The sequence below is a fragment of the Macaca mulatta genome, chromosome 5 (assembly GCF_049350105.2).
Source record: "Macaca mulatta isolate MMU2019108-1 chromosome 5, T2T-MMU8v2.0, whole genome shotgun sequence".
Lineage (NCBI taxonomy): Eukaryota > Metazoa > Chordata > Mammalia > Primates > Cercopithecidae > Macaca > Macaca mulatta.
In genome coordinates this window covers 3,292,217-3,307,183 of record NC_133410.1, presented here as the reverse complement: position 1 = coordinate 3,307,183, position 14,967 = coordinate 3,292,217, and the positions used below count along the sequence as shown (strand labels likewise).

The window sequence follows — 14,967 nt, the reverse complement described above, 5'->3', positions numbered from 1 at the left end:
AAAAAAGGATTTTCCAGCTATAACAAAACTGTTTGAAGACACAGCTCTAAATGGGGGAAAAAATACCAAAAGGGCTTAAAAGAGACAGGATATATCCCATGTCCTAGCCAGAAGAGGATAAACTAATCTCAACAATGTGAACCAGTCATCTTCTTTTTCACTGCCACTGGAAAGAGTGACTAAGAAACAAACAAGTGTCAGAGTAACTTAGTCACAGGTCCGAAAATCTCTCCTAATTCAAGAATATAGAGATGAATTTTTCCTAGAATCTTTTTGGCTTTTCAACAATGTTTCACTAAAATCTCAAATTTGATTAAGTATCTCATACTGTGATGACCCAAATATTATAGATTCCAAGTTCTTTCAAGAAATGTTTACTTAATTCAATGAAGGCTAGAATGTTATTCCTGTTAAGATCCCATTCAATACTGCAAATAATATTAGGCATTAGGCTCTCAATTAAACACTCAAATCATGACACAAAAAAGGATCAGTCTTTTAAGATTTCAAAATAGAAAGTGACAGCAATTTTTTTCCTATGCAAATCCCCACTGGAAAAGAAAATAACTGGCATTGCAAATGATAATGTGTACCAAAACTATCAGAAACACTTTAATAAAAGTTAAGCTTTATCAGAACATTCTGATATGTACAAAGTTAGATATGGCTGAAAAATGATAACCAGGTCCAAATTAAAACAGTCCAACAAAGGAAACTTTTTTTGTTGTTTTTTTTAACGACACGAGGTCTCATTCTGTTGCCCAGGCTGGAGTGCAGTGGCATGATCACAGCTCACTGTGACCTCAAACTCCTGGGCTCAAACAATCCTCTTGCCTCAGCCTCCAGAACAGCAGCTGAGGCTACAGGCACATGCCACCATGCCTGGCTGTTTTTTTGTTTGGTCTTGTTTTGGTAGAGACCGGGTCTCATGACATTGCCCAGGCTGGAAAAGAAGCTACTTAATAATATTCCTGACTAATGCTAAACAAAATTCACTGGGAAGGTAAGTTAACTTCATAAAATATAACAACACATTCCCTAAGGCAGGTATGGGCAAACTACAGCCTGCCTGTTCCTGTAAGTAAAGTTCTACTGGAACATGGCTGGCCAGTAGCTCGTGTATTGTCTACAACTGCATTCCTGCCACAGGGCAGAGCTGAATGGTTGCAAAAGAGACCATATGGCTCATAAAGCTAAGATGTTTGCACTCTGTCCCTTTACAGAAAAAGTCTGCTGACCCCGAACATTAGAAATTTATGATGCATTCAAAATGTATGACAAAGCAATTCTGATATGAAAGTAATTGTTAAAAGCCACCCTATAAAACTATTCAGGCCTTGTTATCAGATTCCAGCAACATTCACACATACAATCACTCCACTGAGAAGATATATACATACACAGAGTCCAATACAGTATTACAAGAAATACAAGATACATTACATTACAGAAATACAAGGAAATCAGTAAGATTCAACACAAGACTCTGATTTCTGAAATAATCACCTTTTTGTTTTCTTGAAAGGACAGGGCTGCATGAGGAACCCCCTCCAGCTGTAAATCACAGAAAGTGACAGATAAAGTAACAAGCTGATAAAATCTAGAAGAAATGTGAAAATCTTCAAACAGCTTGATTCAAAGTTGAATCAAATGTGAATGTATTTCCACAGGAAGCACTTAACATCACAGTTCAACATTTTAATTTCAATATGAAAACTACATTAACATTCAAATACATAGTTCTAAAGATATGACCTAAGAAGTCAAAAAAGCTAAGATAAATTGCATTTTAAAAGCCAAATAAAAGTATTAGAAATCTCAGATTATTTGGTAGACTAACAATCAAGTATAACTTTTCATTAGCGATGAGTATTTCCACTCATTATTTGTAAGGCATGCATTCCATACAGAAAAAGATTCTTCAGTGTAAAGGACAGGAAACAAGGCAGATTAATATTTCCTGCTCATGGTTCCGGCAAACATTTATGCTCACACGAGGCAGCAACGAGACTTCAGTCAGATTCTCTCTCATGTGGAGGCTGTGAGTAAAGGCCACGCTGCACACGCAGTGCACTACACCGACCACGCTGCAGTGGCCTAGGGGAGGCTAGAGTCAGCAAAAGCTTATCCATAGCCTGCTAGGCACCAGACCCAGCGGTAGAGGCTGGGATTCAGAGATTCCCACCCACTCCAGCTCCCAAAGGCAGCTCTCATGCCAGAAAGGACCCACTAAGCTCACTGCTCCAGGGCAGCACTGCATGGTGGGACAGGGCCCAGCCCCAAGCGCATGGAGAGGAGCAGACTGGGCAGTGGAGGCAGATGCAGAGCTGGGGACAGATGGATTTTCTTTTTTTTTTTTTTTTTGTTTTGTTTTGTTTTTATTTTTTTGAGACGGAGTCTCGCTCTGTCGCCCCGGCTGGAGTGCAGTGGCCGGATCTCAGCTCACTGCAAGCTCCGCCTCCCAGGTTTACGCCATTCTCCTGCCTCAGCCTCCCGAGTAGCTGGGACTACAGGCGCCCGCCACGGCGCCCGGCTAGTTTTTTGTATTTTTTAGTAGAGACGGGGTTTCACGGTGTTAGCCAGGATGGTCTCGATCTCCTGACCTCGTGATCCGCCCGTCTCGGCCTCCCAAAGTGCTGGGATTACAGGCTTGAGCCACCGCACCCGGCCTTCCCTACTGTTTTCATTTCTCAGCAACTGAACCACCACAGGAGGCAGTCAAGGTAGAGAAAGAATCAGGAGGAGGGGCTTTAAATGTGTGGCCTCATTTTGCCACCTAACCTTCTAAACTTTAATTCTCTTCTTTGATTTTTAAATTTTGTTGAGACAGCATCTTGCTCGGTCACCAGGCTGCAGTGCAGCTGCCATCACAACTCACTGCAGCCTCAACCTTTTGGGCTTAAGCAATCCTACCACCTCAGCCTCCAAAGCAGCTGGGACTACAGGCACGTGCCGCCATGCCCAGTTTTTGTTTTTGTTTTTTTTTTTGGAGAGACAGGGTCTCACTTGGCCAGGCTGTCTCAAACTCCTGGGCTGAAGTGATCCTTCCAAAGTGCTGAAATTTCAGGCCTGAGCCACCACACCCAGCCCAACTCCCCTATTTATAAAATAAAGATGAAATCTGTATTATAAGTTTTGCAAGGAAGATGCAATGCAGACTGCTTAGCACAGGGCAGGCCCATCATCAATAGAGGGTAACTAGTATCACTGAAAAGTTAACTGTAAGAGTAGACCTTACTAATAACTTGCCTATAAGTTCCACAATACTCCCACTACGGCTTCGGCCACCAGACTCCTCCTTAGCGGCGGTGAGCTGCCCAATGCCCCCCACTGTGGTCAGGGCTTGCAGAAGCTCGGGGGGAGGCGTTCTGAAGAGCTGCTGCAACAGCTCCAGGGCTCCGGTCACAACATTGTGGTCTTGGTGCTGTGTATGATGTAACGTCAGTTCATAAACCTAGAAACAGAGAAACACAGGTGTTCTGGTCAGAGTTTATAAAATGCATCCTAAGCTTCACTTTTTTTTTTTTAACAGGACTTCGTTGGCAAAGTTTACACCTTAATTTCTCCCCCTAAATATTTCCCTATCACTTCTACCAATGTGATCGTTACCTTCCATGTTGTTTTCTGAATTCCCATGATTTTTTCATTGTTATATTCATTCCTTAAAAATAAATGGAGCACTTCCACTAGAGAAGCAGCATGAGAATGAAGATCTCTATTTCCCAAAACTGGTGACTAGGAAAGGGAAAATAAAGTCCAGCATACACTGAGGGGAGAGTTAGCTTGACACACATTTAAAAATCAAAAAACACTATTATGAGTGCCACTGAGAAAGAGCTACCAGACATTTTAAAGGCAGTAGCCACATTTATCAGCACTTTCAATACTATATCACAGTGCTCCCCAACCTTTCTGGCACCAGAGACTGGTTTCATGGGAGACAATTTTTCCACAGGGCCAGGGGATGGTTTCAAGATGAGACTGTTCTACCTCAGATCATCAGGCAGTAGACTCTCATAAGGAGCACACAATCTAGATCCCTTACATGTGCTGTTCACAATAGGGTTTGCACTATGAGAATCAAATGCTGCCACTGATCTGACAGGAGGCGGAGCTCAGGTGGGAATGCCAGCTCACCTGCTGCTCACCTCCTGCTGGGCAGCCTAGTTCCTAACAGGCCATGGACCAATACCGCTCTGCAGCGTGGGGGCTGGGGACCCCTGCTGTATCACATTATATGAACATAATGAATTTATTCTTTTTCCCTTTAATTAGAGTTGCCAGATAAAAGACAAGGGCACCCAGTTAAATTTAAATTGTAAAGAAACAACAAATAATTTTATAGTGTATGTCCCACAGGATTTGGAATATACTTACATCATAAAATTACTCATAATTTATCTGAAGTTCAAATTTCACTGGCATCCTGTATTTTTATTTGCTATTTGCCAACCCCATCTTCAATATTATAAAATACATATGTTTCTTTTTTAAAAAATCAGACAGTGTAGAAGAGTATAAAGTAAAAAGTCTCACTTTCAGCTCCTCTGATGGTAACTCCTATACCCCTGAATCCCAGGTCATCAAACCACAGTACACAGGTCAGGTCTGGCCCGCACCTGCTTTTGTACATAAAGTTTCACTGGAACACAGCCACGTTTATGGGCTGCCTGTGGCTGCTTTCGTGCTACGAAGGTAGTGGGGCCTAGTTGCCACAGACTTGGAATGGCCTGCAAGACTGAAAATATTTACTATCTGGCCCCTTACACAAAACATTTGTGGGTACCTGCTCTAGGTAATCAGCTTATACCTTGACTTCTTAAGCCATCTATTTTGAACAAAGAATCTCCTGGCTCCTCTCAATGTAATAAGGAAATCGGCACCCACATTTCCTTCACCTCATCTGTCGCCTCCTAAATTCTGTTAGCAACAGCACTGCTTTCATACTATGGAGATTTCCATTTACATGCTACTAGGTAACACTATTTACATTTAATGTTCCCTGCCGAGAAGTTGAGCTGAAAAACTTAATTAAAAATAAACAGTATGTATCTTATGTATCATGTGTTCATAAATGTTATTCACTGCATAATTTATGAATAATGTTCAAAAATGTTATTCACTGCAATAATGAAATCTTTCTTTCTGAGTCCAGTCACAATAACCTAGACTCAGAAAGAAAGAAATATTTCATTACTACTCCATGTCATTTGAAAGAGAATGCCCCAAAATTAATGGTCAAATGGGTTCTCTTACTGTAATCTATTACTTGCTTAAAATTTATTATGCATCTTATTTTGCTTCATACTTGGATCACAAATTTCCTTTATAAATCTTGCTGGCTCTCCTATGGATGGTTACTAATTGCCTTTTTCTCCCTCCTTGTTAATAATATATGCATATGCCTTCCCTCTGCCCACTTTCTTAGGCATACTATTTATTCAAGAAGAATGTTTTCTAACAAACTACACGCCGAACAACAATCATCCTAGAATTGCTTTTATTGCATGCCTAGGTGAGAGACTTTGTTTCTTGGATTTCAGGGCTTCCTCTATTTTTCAATTTCTTTCTTTTTCAAAAAGCACACATAGAAAGAAACTGAGCTCCTGCATATCTAAAATTATCAATATTTTGCCCACACTTGCTTAATAGTTTGGCCAGGCCTAGGATTATATTAAATTCTAATTAAATATGGTTAGCCAAACTACATTTGCTGAATTGAACATCTCACAGTAATTTAATTAAGAACAGTTATTAGTCAAAAGAAGATGGAGTAAGATATGTTATACAGATAATCATATCTAGAGTTTGCTAGTTCAAAAATGTGCCATATCATTTATTTACTTTGGAGAAAGGTATTAAGAAAATCAGCGCCGGGCGCGGTGGCTCAAGCCTGTAATCCCAGCACTTTGGGAGGCCAAGGCGGGTGGATCACGAGGTCAGGAGATCGAGACTATCCTGGCTAACACGGTGAAACCCCATCTCTACTAAAAATACAAAAAACTAGCCGGGCGTGGTGGCGGGCGCCTGTAGTCTCAGCTACTCGGGAGGCTGAGGCGGGAGAATGGCATGAACCCGGGAGGCGGAGCTTGCAGTGAGCCGAGATCACGCCACTGCACTCCAGCCTGGGAGACACAGCGAGACTCCGTCTCAAAAAAAAAAAAAAAAAAAAAGAAAAAAAAAAGAAAATCAGCAATTAAGTCTCACATCCATACCCTTTTTTCCCCTTCACCCTCTATCTCTGTCCTTCCAGGATTACTGCAATCCCAATTTAACACAGTTTCGACCTTCTGACCTCCATAACCAACACTCTTGCTAATCTATGAGAAAGCCTGGAGGCCTTTTCAGGACCCACCGTTGCTCTGTCTACGCACCCACACTCATGTGCTGTGAGCATTCTCTCACTCTTTCACTCCCGGGACTTGGCAAAGACCACGTTTTCTGTCTATACAGCTCCTGTCTTCTCCCAGCTCTCTGTGCCGGGTCAGATTCCACGTGCCCATAAGTGACGGCTCACGACTGAACCTCTCCAGGCCCTACCATGTGCACCTTAACCTTGCTAAACTGTTCCGTAATTATTTGCTTCTCCCAACAGACCAATGGTCTCTAAACTTTTATGATCAAGCAGCCTTTTCAAAAGCATCTGTTAAAAAAAATTGAGCATATAGTCTCAACACTTTTTAAAAGAGTATACTTACCTTAAAATATTATATACGAAATACTGAACTCAGATATAAAATATACACTAAATCTGACCAGGTTTTTCCTCCAAGTATTGATGTACAGGAAATACAGAGAACAGAAAAAGGTGTTAATTTACACAATGGAAATGTAAGCAGTATATCAGACCACAGGAAAACTTAGAAGACAAATAATCTGGTTTCTCAATAAATGAACTCTAAAGGGAAAAAAAAATTCGGATGGAGGAGAACCAGTTGATCAAAGAGATTTACAATCCTTATCAACCAATTTTATTTATATGCTGATTCCAAAAGAGTAGAGAGAAAAATTGACAATGAGTTAGTGGGTATTTGATGTAGGAAATGTTTAATATTTTCAGGTCTAACAATGGCACTGTTTTGTGACATTGTTTTGGAGTTTCGTTTTGTTTTCTTGAGACAGAATCTTGCTCCATCAACCAGGCTGGAGTGCAGTGGTACAATCATGGCTTACTGCAGCCTCGACCTTCCAGGCTCATGTGATCCTCCCATCTCAGCCTCCCAAGTAGCTGGGACTACAGGCATGCATCACCACACTTGGCTGATTTTGTTTTTTTTTTTTAAAGACATGGGGTTTCACCATGTTTCCCAGGCTGGTCTCAAACTCCTAGGCTCAAGTGATCTGCCCGCCTTGGCCTCCCAAAGTTCTGGGACTACAGGCATGAGCCACTGCGCCTGACCATCATTAAGTTTTAAAAATAAAAAAGAGTCCTCATCTATAGAGATACTGAAATACCTATAGATGAAGTAAGAGGATGATTGTGGTTTGCTTCCAAATAATAAAAAAAAAAAGGGAGAAGTAGGATTATAAATGAAATGTAACTGGTCATGACTTGATACTTTTGCATGTATGCAATTCTCAATATAAAGCTAGCTTAAAAAAAAAAAAACAGGTAAGGTAAAGATGAAATAAACTATATTTTAAATGTATTATTGCCATGGCTACACCCTTTTTACTCCACAAAATATTCAGCAGTGTTTTTTGTGAAGGAAATATAATTAAATGTCATATCCCATGAGACTCTGCTTTTATTCTGTAAAATAACCAAAGGGCAGCTGGGTGGAATAGAACTCTCAGCCCCATTCATTTCTTAGAGTTCACTCTTGCTCAGCTGTTTATCAATAAGCAGCACTTACATGGCCTTCACATGTGCCAGGAAGCATTCTAAGCACTTCACAAACACTACCTAACTCAGTGCTTAAATTATTAGCATTATCTTCAATTCATGATTCTATGCAAGAATCATTTTAAGTCACTTACAATTTTATATCCTACAAAATTTAGCTAAATGGCACATGTTAAGCACAATAAAAACCCTGACCTAATATTTTAAGTAAAGTTCAAAAAATTCAATTGCTTAAAATGAGGCTGCACTGTTACACAGTTAGTGAAAATAACCTGAGTAAGCACGCTACAAAGAACTGAAGTCAACTGCCAATCACAGTACATTAGAATTACTGCAGGGTTTCTCTGCATTGGAAAGAGAAGTTCCAACATTTTGTTCTGACACCCCGAAGGACCACGTCCCCACCTCCCTGAGGGGGCATACCACCCTGCCTCGACCAGTGCACCAGGCCACAGGCTCCACGGGGCAGAGGCTGCAGCGGAAATATTCACCACAGGACCCCCAGCACCTACCCCAGACCCGAGCACACAGTGGGTGCTCAATCAGTATTTACTGGGTGTATGAACACATATCGTGACCTCTGGTTTTAGAAACAGAGTGGCACCTGAAGAGGCATCACCTGCATCTGACTCACGATGACAATGGCATACAGAAGGAAGGCAGCTAGAGGTCAGCACCTAGGGTCGGAACCGAGCAGCACAGCTCCAGAGTCCACACCTCTAACCCTCGGTTCTGCCGCTTCTCTTCCAAAGTAATCAGTTCTTCGAATGTCAGTTGTTCACATGCCAGGCCTAGAGTAAACCCTGTGCTCCTACCTGGACAAGCTGCTCTGCAGAAGGAGAGACCTCCATTTCTTTCCGTGTCACTCCGAAGCTGCCTTTCAGGCTTGTATCCTTGACCTGCTGCTGCAGCAAGGGCACCAAATACCTCAGGGTGAGCAGCACGCCAAGAATCAGCAGGGTGGAGTGCTCCTCCTCGACAGGAACCAGTAAGCCTGTGGGGGCAGCAGCAAGATATCTTAACATCCAACTCACTGTTTGGAGATTCCCTGCTTAATTTGTTAAAAAAGAAGAGATCCCAAGAGATCAATATGGCACAAACATGACCGTGAACGAGTACACCATGAGGCCCACTGGGAGTGGCTACACACCCATATCCCTGGCTTGGCAGGGTCCATATCACGCGTCCAGTGCTCACTTCAGCACTTGCCAGTGTTCATTTCCACAGTTACCCAAACAACAGGAGAAACTGTCAACTGACCTACAGAGAACCCACAGGGACCCAAGGCACAGTCTCAAGCCTCACAGACTCACCGTAGTCAGGGCCGGCACAGACGGAGGACCAGGCCCTGGATGGCAGGCAGGGCTCACACCAGCCCACACCCACTGCCCAGCTAGGTGTCCCTGGGCATGGCTGCATCTGCAGGGTCACAGAGACCCATGCTTGCTCACAGCAGTCCCAATGCAGTTCACATTCAGTCAACCAGTGCCAAATAGCCTGGTCTAGAAGCTGAGGGATCATCTGATTTTAATTATTTCAAAGGTCTATCATGAATACATGCTAGAGACCCTTCCACCTGTATGCCTTCACCTTACCTAAGAGCACATTTAGTAGCCAGCTATAGAAATACTGTGTCCTTCTTGAGTGCTGGCAGATGCTCACTGCTGATCCAGCAGCTGTCCGCCGAATAGTGGGGGAGCTTGACTTCAGGTTCGCTATGAAGGCCTTTAACAAAACCTATAGAAGCAAAAGTCCAAGCAGATAAAAGATGAAGCTCCTATGAAGCTTACCATGCATTCCGTAAAACTTAACTTGAATTAGAAGTTTCCAATTCTTGCAAAGTATAAACAGTTTGAGGCTTTTCCTATAGCTGAACAGAAGTACCCCGAATTTGGGAGACTCAAGAACAGTTCACAGACACGTGTACTCTATTTGCTTCTTTATAATCTTCACTCGGGGACTGCTCAGCATCCATGTCCTCTCTGCAGGGGTGGAGGCCTCAATTCTAGATACTGTCTGCCCACAGTGTTTGGGGACAGTTAAAAAAAAAAAATCAACAAATGACAAAGTTAAGGAGAAAAGAGTACCAGCCAACTACAGTAATGCCCCACCCTAAGAGATGGCTTGTAAAAGTCCTGCTAATGTCACAAAGTTCTCAGGACTGGAATATCTTCAACCGGAAACGTCTGCAATTTAACTGGACATGACAGCACACTACCCACAACTGTTCTCCTGAGAAATTAGGGAATACTTTCTCACTGGGCCTCTAGAACAATCCAAAGGAGAAACTGCTATAATTCTAATGATGACCACTTAAATCTTGATAAAAATATCCTAAAATTGAAAAGGGGTGACTCATCTAGTCGCATTATCTTGGTGACTATGTTACTTAAGAACATCAATTTCCCATTATTCAAAACTATGCTCTGAGCCATGACTTGATTCCAATCATTGTTCAGCACGCACTGAGCAATCACTATGAGTCGGGGACTCTGTCGGAGCTATGCCTGGGCAAACAAGCAGTAAACCAGTAACGGACATCTGATTTATAAACAAGTTTCTCTTCCACAGCGTGGTTAGCATCATCTGTTTCTCAGAGGCTTATCGACTCCCAGGGAATTTACACGAGACCTCTGGACACTGTTAGGCACATGATGAGACACCAGCCACAGGACTGCCCCCCACCCCAGCCACAAGACTTCTCCCCACCCCAGCCACAGCTCCCCCACCACCCACCAAGCCACAGGACTTCTCCCCACCCCAGCCACAGCTCCCCCCCACCCACCGAGCCACAGGACTTCTCCCCACCCCAGCCACAGCTCCCCCCCACCCACTGAGCCACAGGACTTCTCCCCACCCCAGCCACAGCTCCCCCCTACCCACCGAGCCACAGGACTTCTCCCCACCCCAGCCACAGCTCCCCCACCACCCACCGAGCCACAGGACTTCTCCCCACCCCAGCCACAGCTCCCCCACCACCCACCGAGCCACAGGACTTCTCCCCACCCCAGCCACAGCTCCCCCACCACCCACCGAGCCACAGGACTTCTCCCCACCCCAGCCACAGCTCCCCCACCACCCACCGAGCCACAGGACTTCTCCCCACCCCAGCCACAGCTCCCCCACCACCCACCGAGCCACAGGACTTCTCCCCACCCCAGCCACAGCTCCCCCACCACCCACCGAGCCACAGGACTTCTCCCCACCCCAGCCACAGCTCCCCCACCACCCACCAAGCCACAGGACTTCTCCCCACCCCAGCCACAAGACTTCTCCCCACCCCAGCCACAGCTCCCCCCAAACCCACCGAGCCACAGGACTTCTCCCCACCCCAGCCACACCTCCCCCACCCACCCACCAAGCCACAGGACTCCCCCCGTGGTTTACTGCCTCCAATTTCTCCCTGAAAAACCACCTGGAGAATAAAGTAGAATTATCTCTGACAAACTTTTTTAGCTGCAAGAAAAGATATTCACATCTTAAAAAACTACTTTGGCCAAGTGCAGCGGCTCACGCCTGTAATCCCAGCACTTTGGGAGGCTTAAGCGGGTAGATCACTTGAGGTCAGGAGTTTGAGACCAACTTGGCCAACATGGTGAAACCCCGTTTCTACTAAAAATACAAACATTAGCCAGGCATGGTGGTACACACCTGCAGTCCCAGCTACTCGAGAAGCTGAGGCACAAGAATCGCTTGAACCTGGGAGGCAGAGGCTGCAGTGAGCCAAGATTGTGCCATTGCACTCCAGCCTAGGTGACAGAGCAAGACTATGTCTCAAAAAAAAAAAATCATTCTATTGGTCCAAATATACAAGCACAATGAGAGCTACTCATTATTATGATGAGTCAGCACACGGTGAGCTTAAATAGTTTGGAATAATAAAGAACAAAATTTAGTCTGAGAGCTCCAAGGGGCCTCCTCAGGTCTAATCTCTACAATCCCAAGAATCCCTTCTCCAAGGCACCTAACAGGAGGCCCCGAGGCCATGCTACAACTCTTCAAACAGGGAGGAGGTACACTGTATTTTAGACTAGATAGCTCCAGTTTTCAACACATGCACAACATACCTTTCAGAGTACTTCAAAAAGGAAGAGATGCATTAATCATTAAACTTCAGAGTCAAGGGTACTTTAAGGAACGGAAATTAAAATCATAATGTGATTCCAGAAAATACCCATCAGGAAGGCTAAAAGTAAAAGCATCAGCAATTCCAAGTGCTAGCGAGGACCAGAGCTCCCGGAGTCCCCATACGCAGCAACCAAAGGGTGAGCTGGTACAAGCACTCAGGAAAGCTATTTGGCAGTTTCTGCTGCAGCTGACATGCATACACCCTATCACCCAACAACTCCACCTCTAGCTGCGCATGATGGAAACCTGCACATGTGCTCCAAAAAAAACACCTGAGAGTGGTCACAGTAGCATTGCTCGCAATAGCCAAGAACTAGAAACAACCCAGTGATAACACAATGAATAAACTGTGGTATATACCTACAATGGAATGCTATGAAGCTCCTAAAACTACAGGAACTACTAATACACACGATAATATAGAAGACTCTTAAGAAATTACTGTCGAGCAAAAGAAACCAGACAAAAAGAATACATACTATATGGTCTATGTACACAGAATTTAAAAACAGACTCTGGCATTAGAAGCCAGGACAGTCATGACCTTGGGGAGGAAGGAAGAAGCAGTGATGGGAGGATGGGGGTGAGGCTTCTGAGTGCTGGTAATACTCTGTCTTGACCTGGGTGGTGGTTACGAGGGTAAGATCACTTTGTGGTTATTCACCAAGGGATACACTAATGATTTCTGTCCTGTCTGGTATGTACATTTCCTGTCAGGAAAAGGAAAAACAAGGGAGTATCGGTGTTTGGCAGGTAATTCTGAGAATGAGAATACACCAGAGGGTGGGAGACTTCTAATCCAACATGCTGGATTGAACATGTGAAGCTCTGCTACCCAGAAACCCCACGAAAATCATGTAAAGAAGTTGTATAAAGCATAAATGTACACGGACAGAAAGAACAGAACAGGGACACTAGCAGACTACGTGTGTCAACAAAACTTCGGAAGCTAAAAAGTAACAAGGGCTACATAACTGACTGATTTGTTAGCCCATGGGAAGAAGTTCAAATGCAAGCTTTGCTGGGGATGGGGGAGAAGGTATGAGGGATACCAGTGAAAAGCAAGCTTATTCAAGCCACAGAACTCCAAGAAGCACTCGGGCTTTGGAGGCACCACATACATCTGAAAGTGGAGGGACGGAGAGGGTGGAACAGTGGCTTGTCTCATGGCTCCTTGGGCAAATTCCCACCCACTCGCCTGAGGTCTCCCCTCCAATCCAAGGCAGCCCAGGAAGCAGCCCCTTCCCCACCTCCAGCAAAGACTGAGAGGGATAATCTCAAGAGGTGTTTACATAACTGAGGACAGATGTGAGATGCATACAGAAAACAAAAAGAGGGCGCCCTGACCAGCAACAGTGTCAGTCCCCTTCCATCCCCTTCCAGTCCCCGGTTGCAGGATAAACACAGCCAAGCTTATAGTCTCCAAGCAGGAAAATGAGGAATTTCCTTCCAGGGATACTGGCTGACTCAAGAGGAAAAGACTTACAGATACTAGTATTTAAAGATTTAATGATGGGCTCACGCCTGTAATCCCAGAACTGTGGGAGGCTGAGGCAGGTGGATCACCTGAGGTCAGGTGTTTGAGACCAGCCTGGCCAACATGGCGAAACCCCGTCTCTACTAAAAATACAAAAATTAGCCGGGCGTGGTGGTGCACACCTGTAATCCCAGCTACTTAGGAGGCTGAGGCAGGAGAATTGCTTGAACCTGGGAGGCAGAGGCTTAAGTGAGCCAAAATCGCATCACTGCACTCCAGCCTGGGTAACAGAGCAGCACTCCATCTCAAAAAAAAAAAAAAAAAAAAAGAAAGAAAGTAAAGAAAATAGCTGGACATGGTGGTGCATACCTGTAGTCCCAACTACTTGGGAGGCTAAGGCAGAACGGCTGCTTGAGCCCAGGAGTTGGAGGCTGCAGTGAGCTATGATTGCACCACTGCACCTCAACCTGGGCAACAAAGCAAGACCCCATCAAGAGACAAAGAAAAGAAAGAAGTTAAAAACATAACACTGAATAGAAGAGTTTGAGATGGATATCTAAAAAGTACCAGAAAAAGAAAAAGGTAAGATGTGAGTCAACCCAGGAGGACCAACATCCAACTAACTAATTTCAGAAGGAGAGAACACAGAAAATAAAAGGCAAGAATTTATCAGAGAAATGTAAGAAAATTTTCCCAGAACTGAAGTATATAAGTTTCCAAATTAAAAGGCCTACTGGCTGGGCGCGGTGGCTCACGCCTGTAATCCCAGCACTTTGGGAGGCCGAGGCGGGCGGATTACGAGGTCAGGAGATCGAGACCATCCTGGCTAACACGGTGAAACCCCGTCTCCACTAAAAATACAAAAAAAAAACTAGCCGGGCGTGGTGGTGTGCGCCTGTAGTCCCAGCTACTTGGAGGCTGAGGCAGGAGAATGGCGTGAACCTGGGAGGCAGAGCTTGTAGTGAGCCGAGATCATGCCACTGCACTCCAGCCTGGGCGACAAAGTGAGACTCCGCCTCAAAAAACAAATAAAAATAAAAAATAAAAGGCCTACTAAGTACCTAGCACTTCACCTCCCCAAAAATGGAAAGCTTCCAGAGAAAAGCACATTCATGGGTTAAGGAATTGGGTTATGTTGGAGACTTTAAGACAACGGGGAAAGACTTCACATTTCTGAGGGAAAATGATTTCTACCCCAGAACACTATACTCAGCCAAGTGTACGTGAGAAAAAATGGCATTTTTATGAATGCAAAACTCCAAACAATTTACCTCCCATTCATCTTCTCTCACAAAGCTACTAGAGGATAGAAAGATAAACATATGGCATGTAGGAACTGGGCATCCAACAGGAGAACTGCAAAGGAAATTCCAGGCTGATGGCAAAGAGAAGTCCTAGGATACAAGTGTACAACAGACCTGAAGAGCAATCCGCCCAGACTGGGGCAGCGAGCTGGGTAACTCAAGATGGATGATTGCACTGGGGAAAAACTGATTTGGTAAATTACCTGTCATGA

General features: G+C 44.3%; 1 protein-coding gene across 2 annotated transcripts in view; it reads right to left on the bottom strand.

Moving 5' to 3' along the window:
• HTT (huntingtin) overlaps positions 1–14,967 on the bottom strand; it is a 166,768-nt gene that overhangs the window by 115,339 nt on the left and 36,462 nt on the right. The window contains exons 7-10 of one of the 2 annotated variants that reach the window (XM_028848247.2): positions 9,442–9,583; positions 8,662–8,840; positions 3,250–3,454; positions 1,507–1,554 (exon numbers count right to left, since the gene is read on the bottom strand). In XM_028848247.2, the coding sequence (XP_028704080.2) occupies positions 1,507–1,554; positions 3,250–3,454; positions 8,662–8,840; positions 9,442–9,583 (574 nt within the window). The remainder of the gene's footprint in view (positions 1–1,506; positions 1,555–3,249; positions 3,455–8,661; positions 8,841–9,441; positions 9,584–14,967) is intronic. The other variant, XM_078003004.1, reaches the window with a different exon arrangement.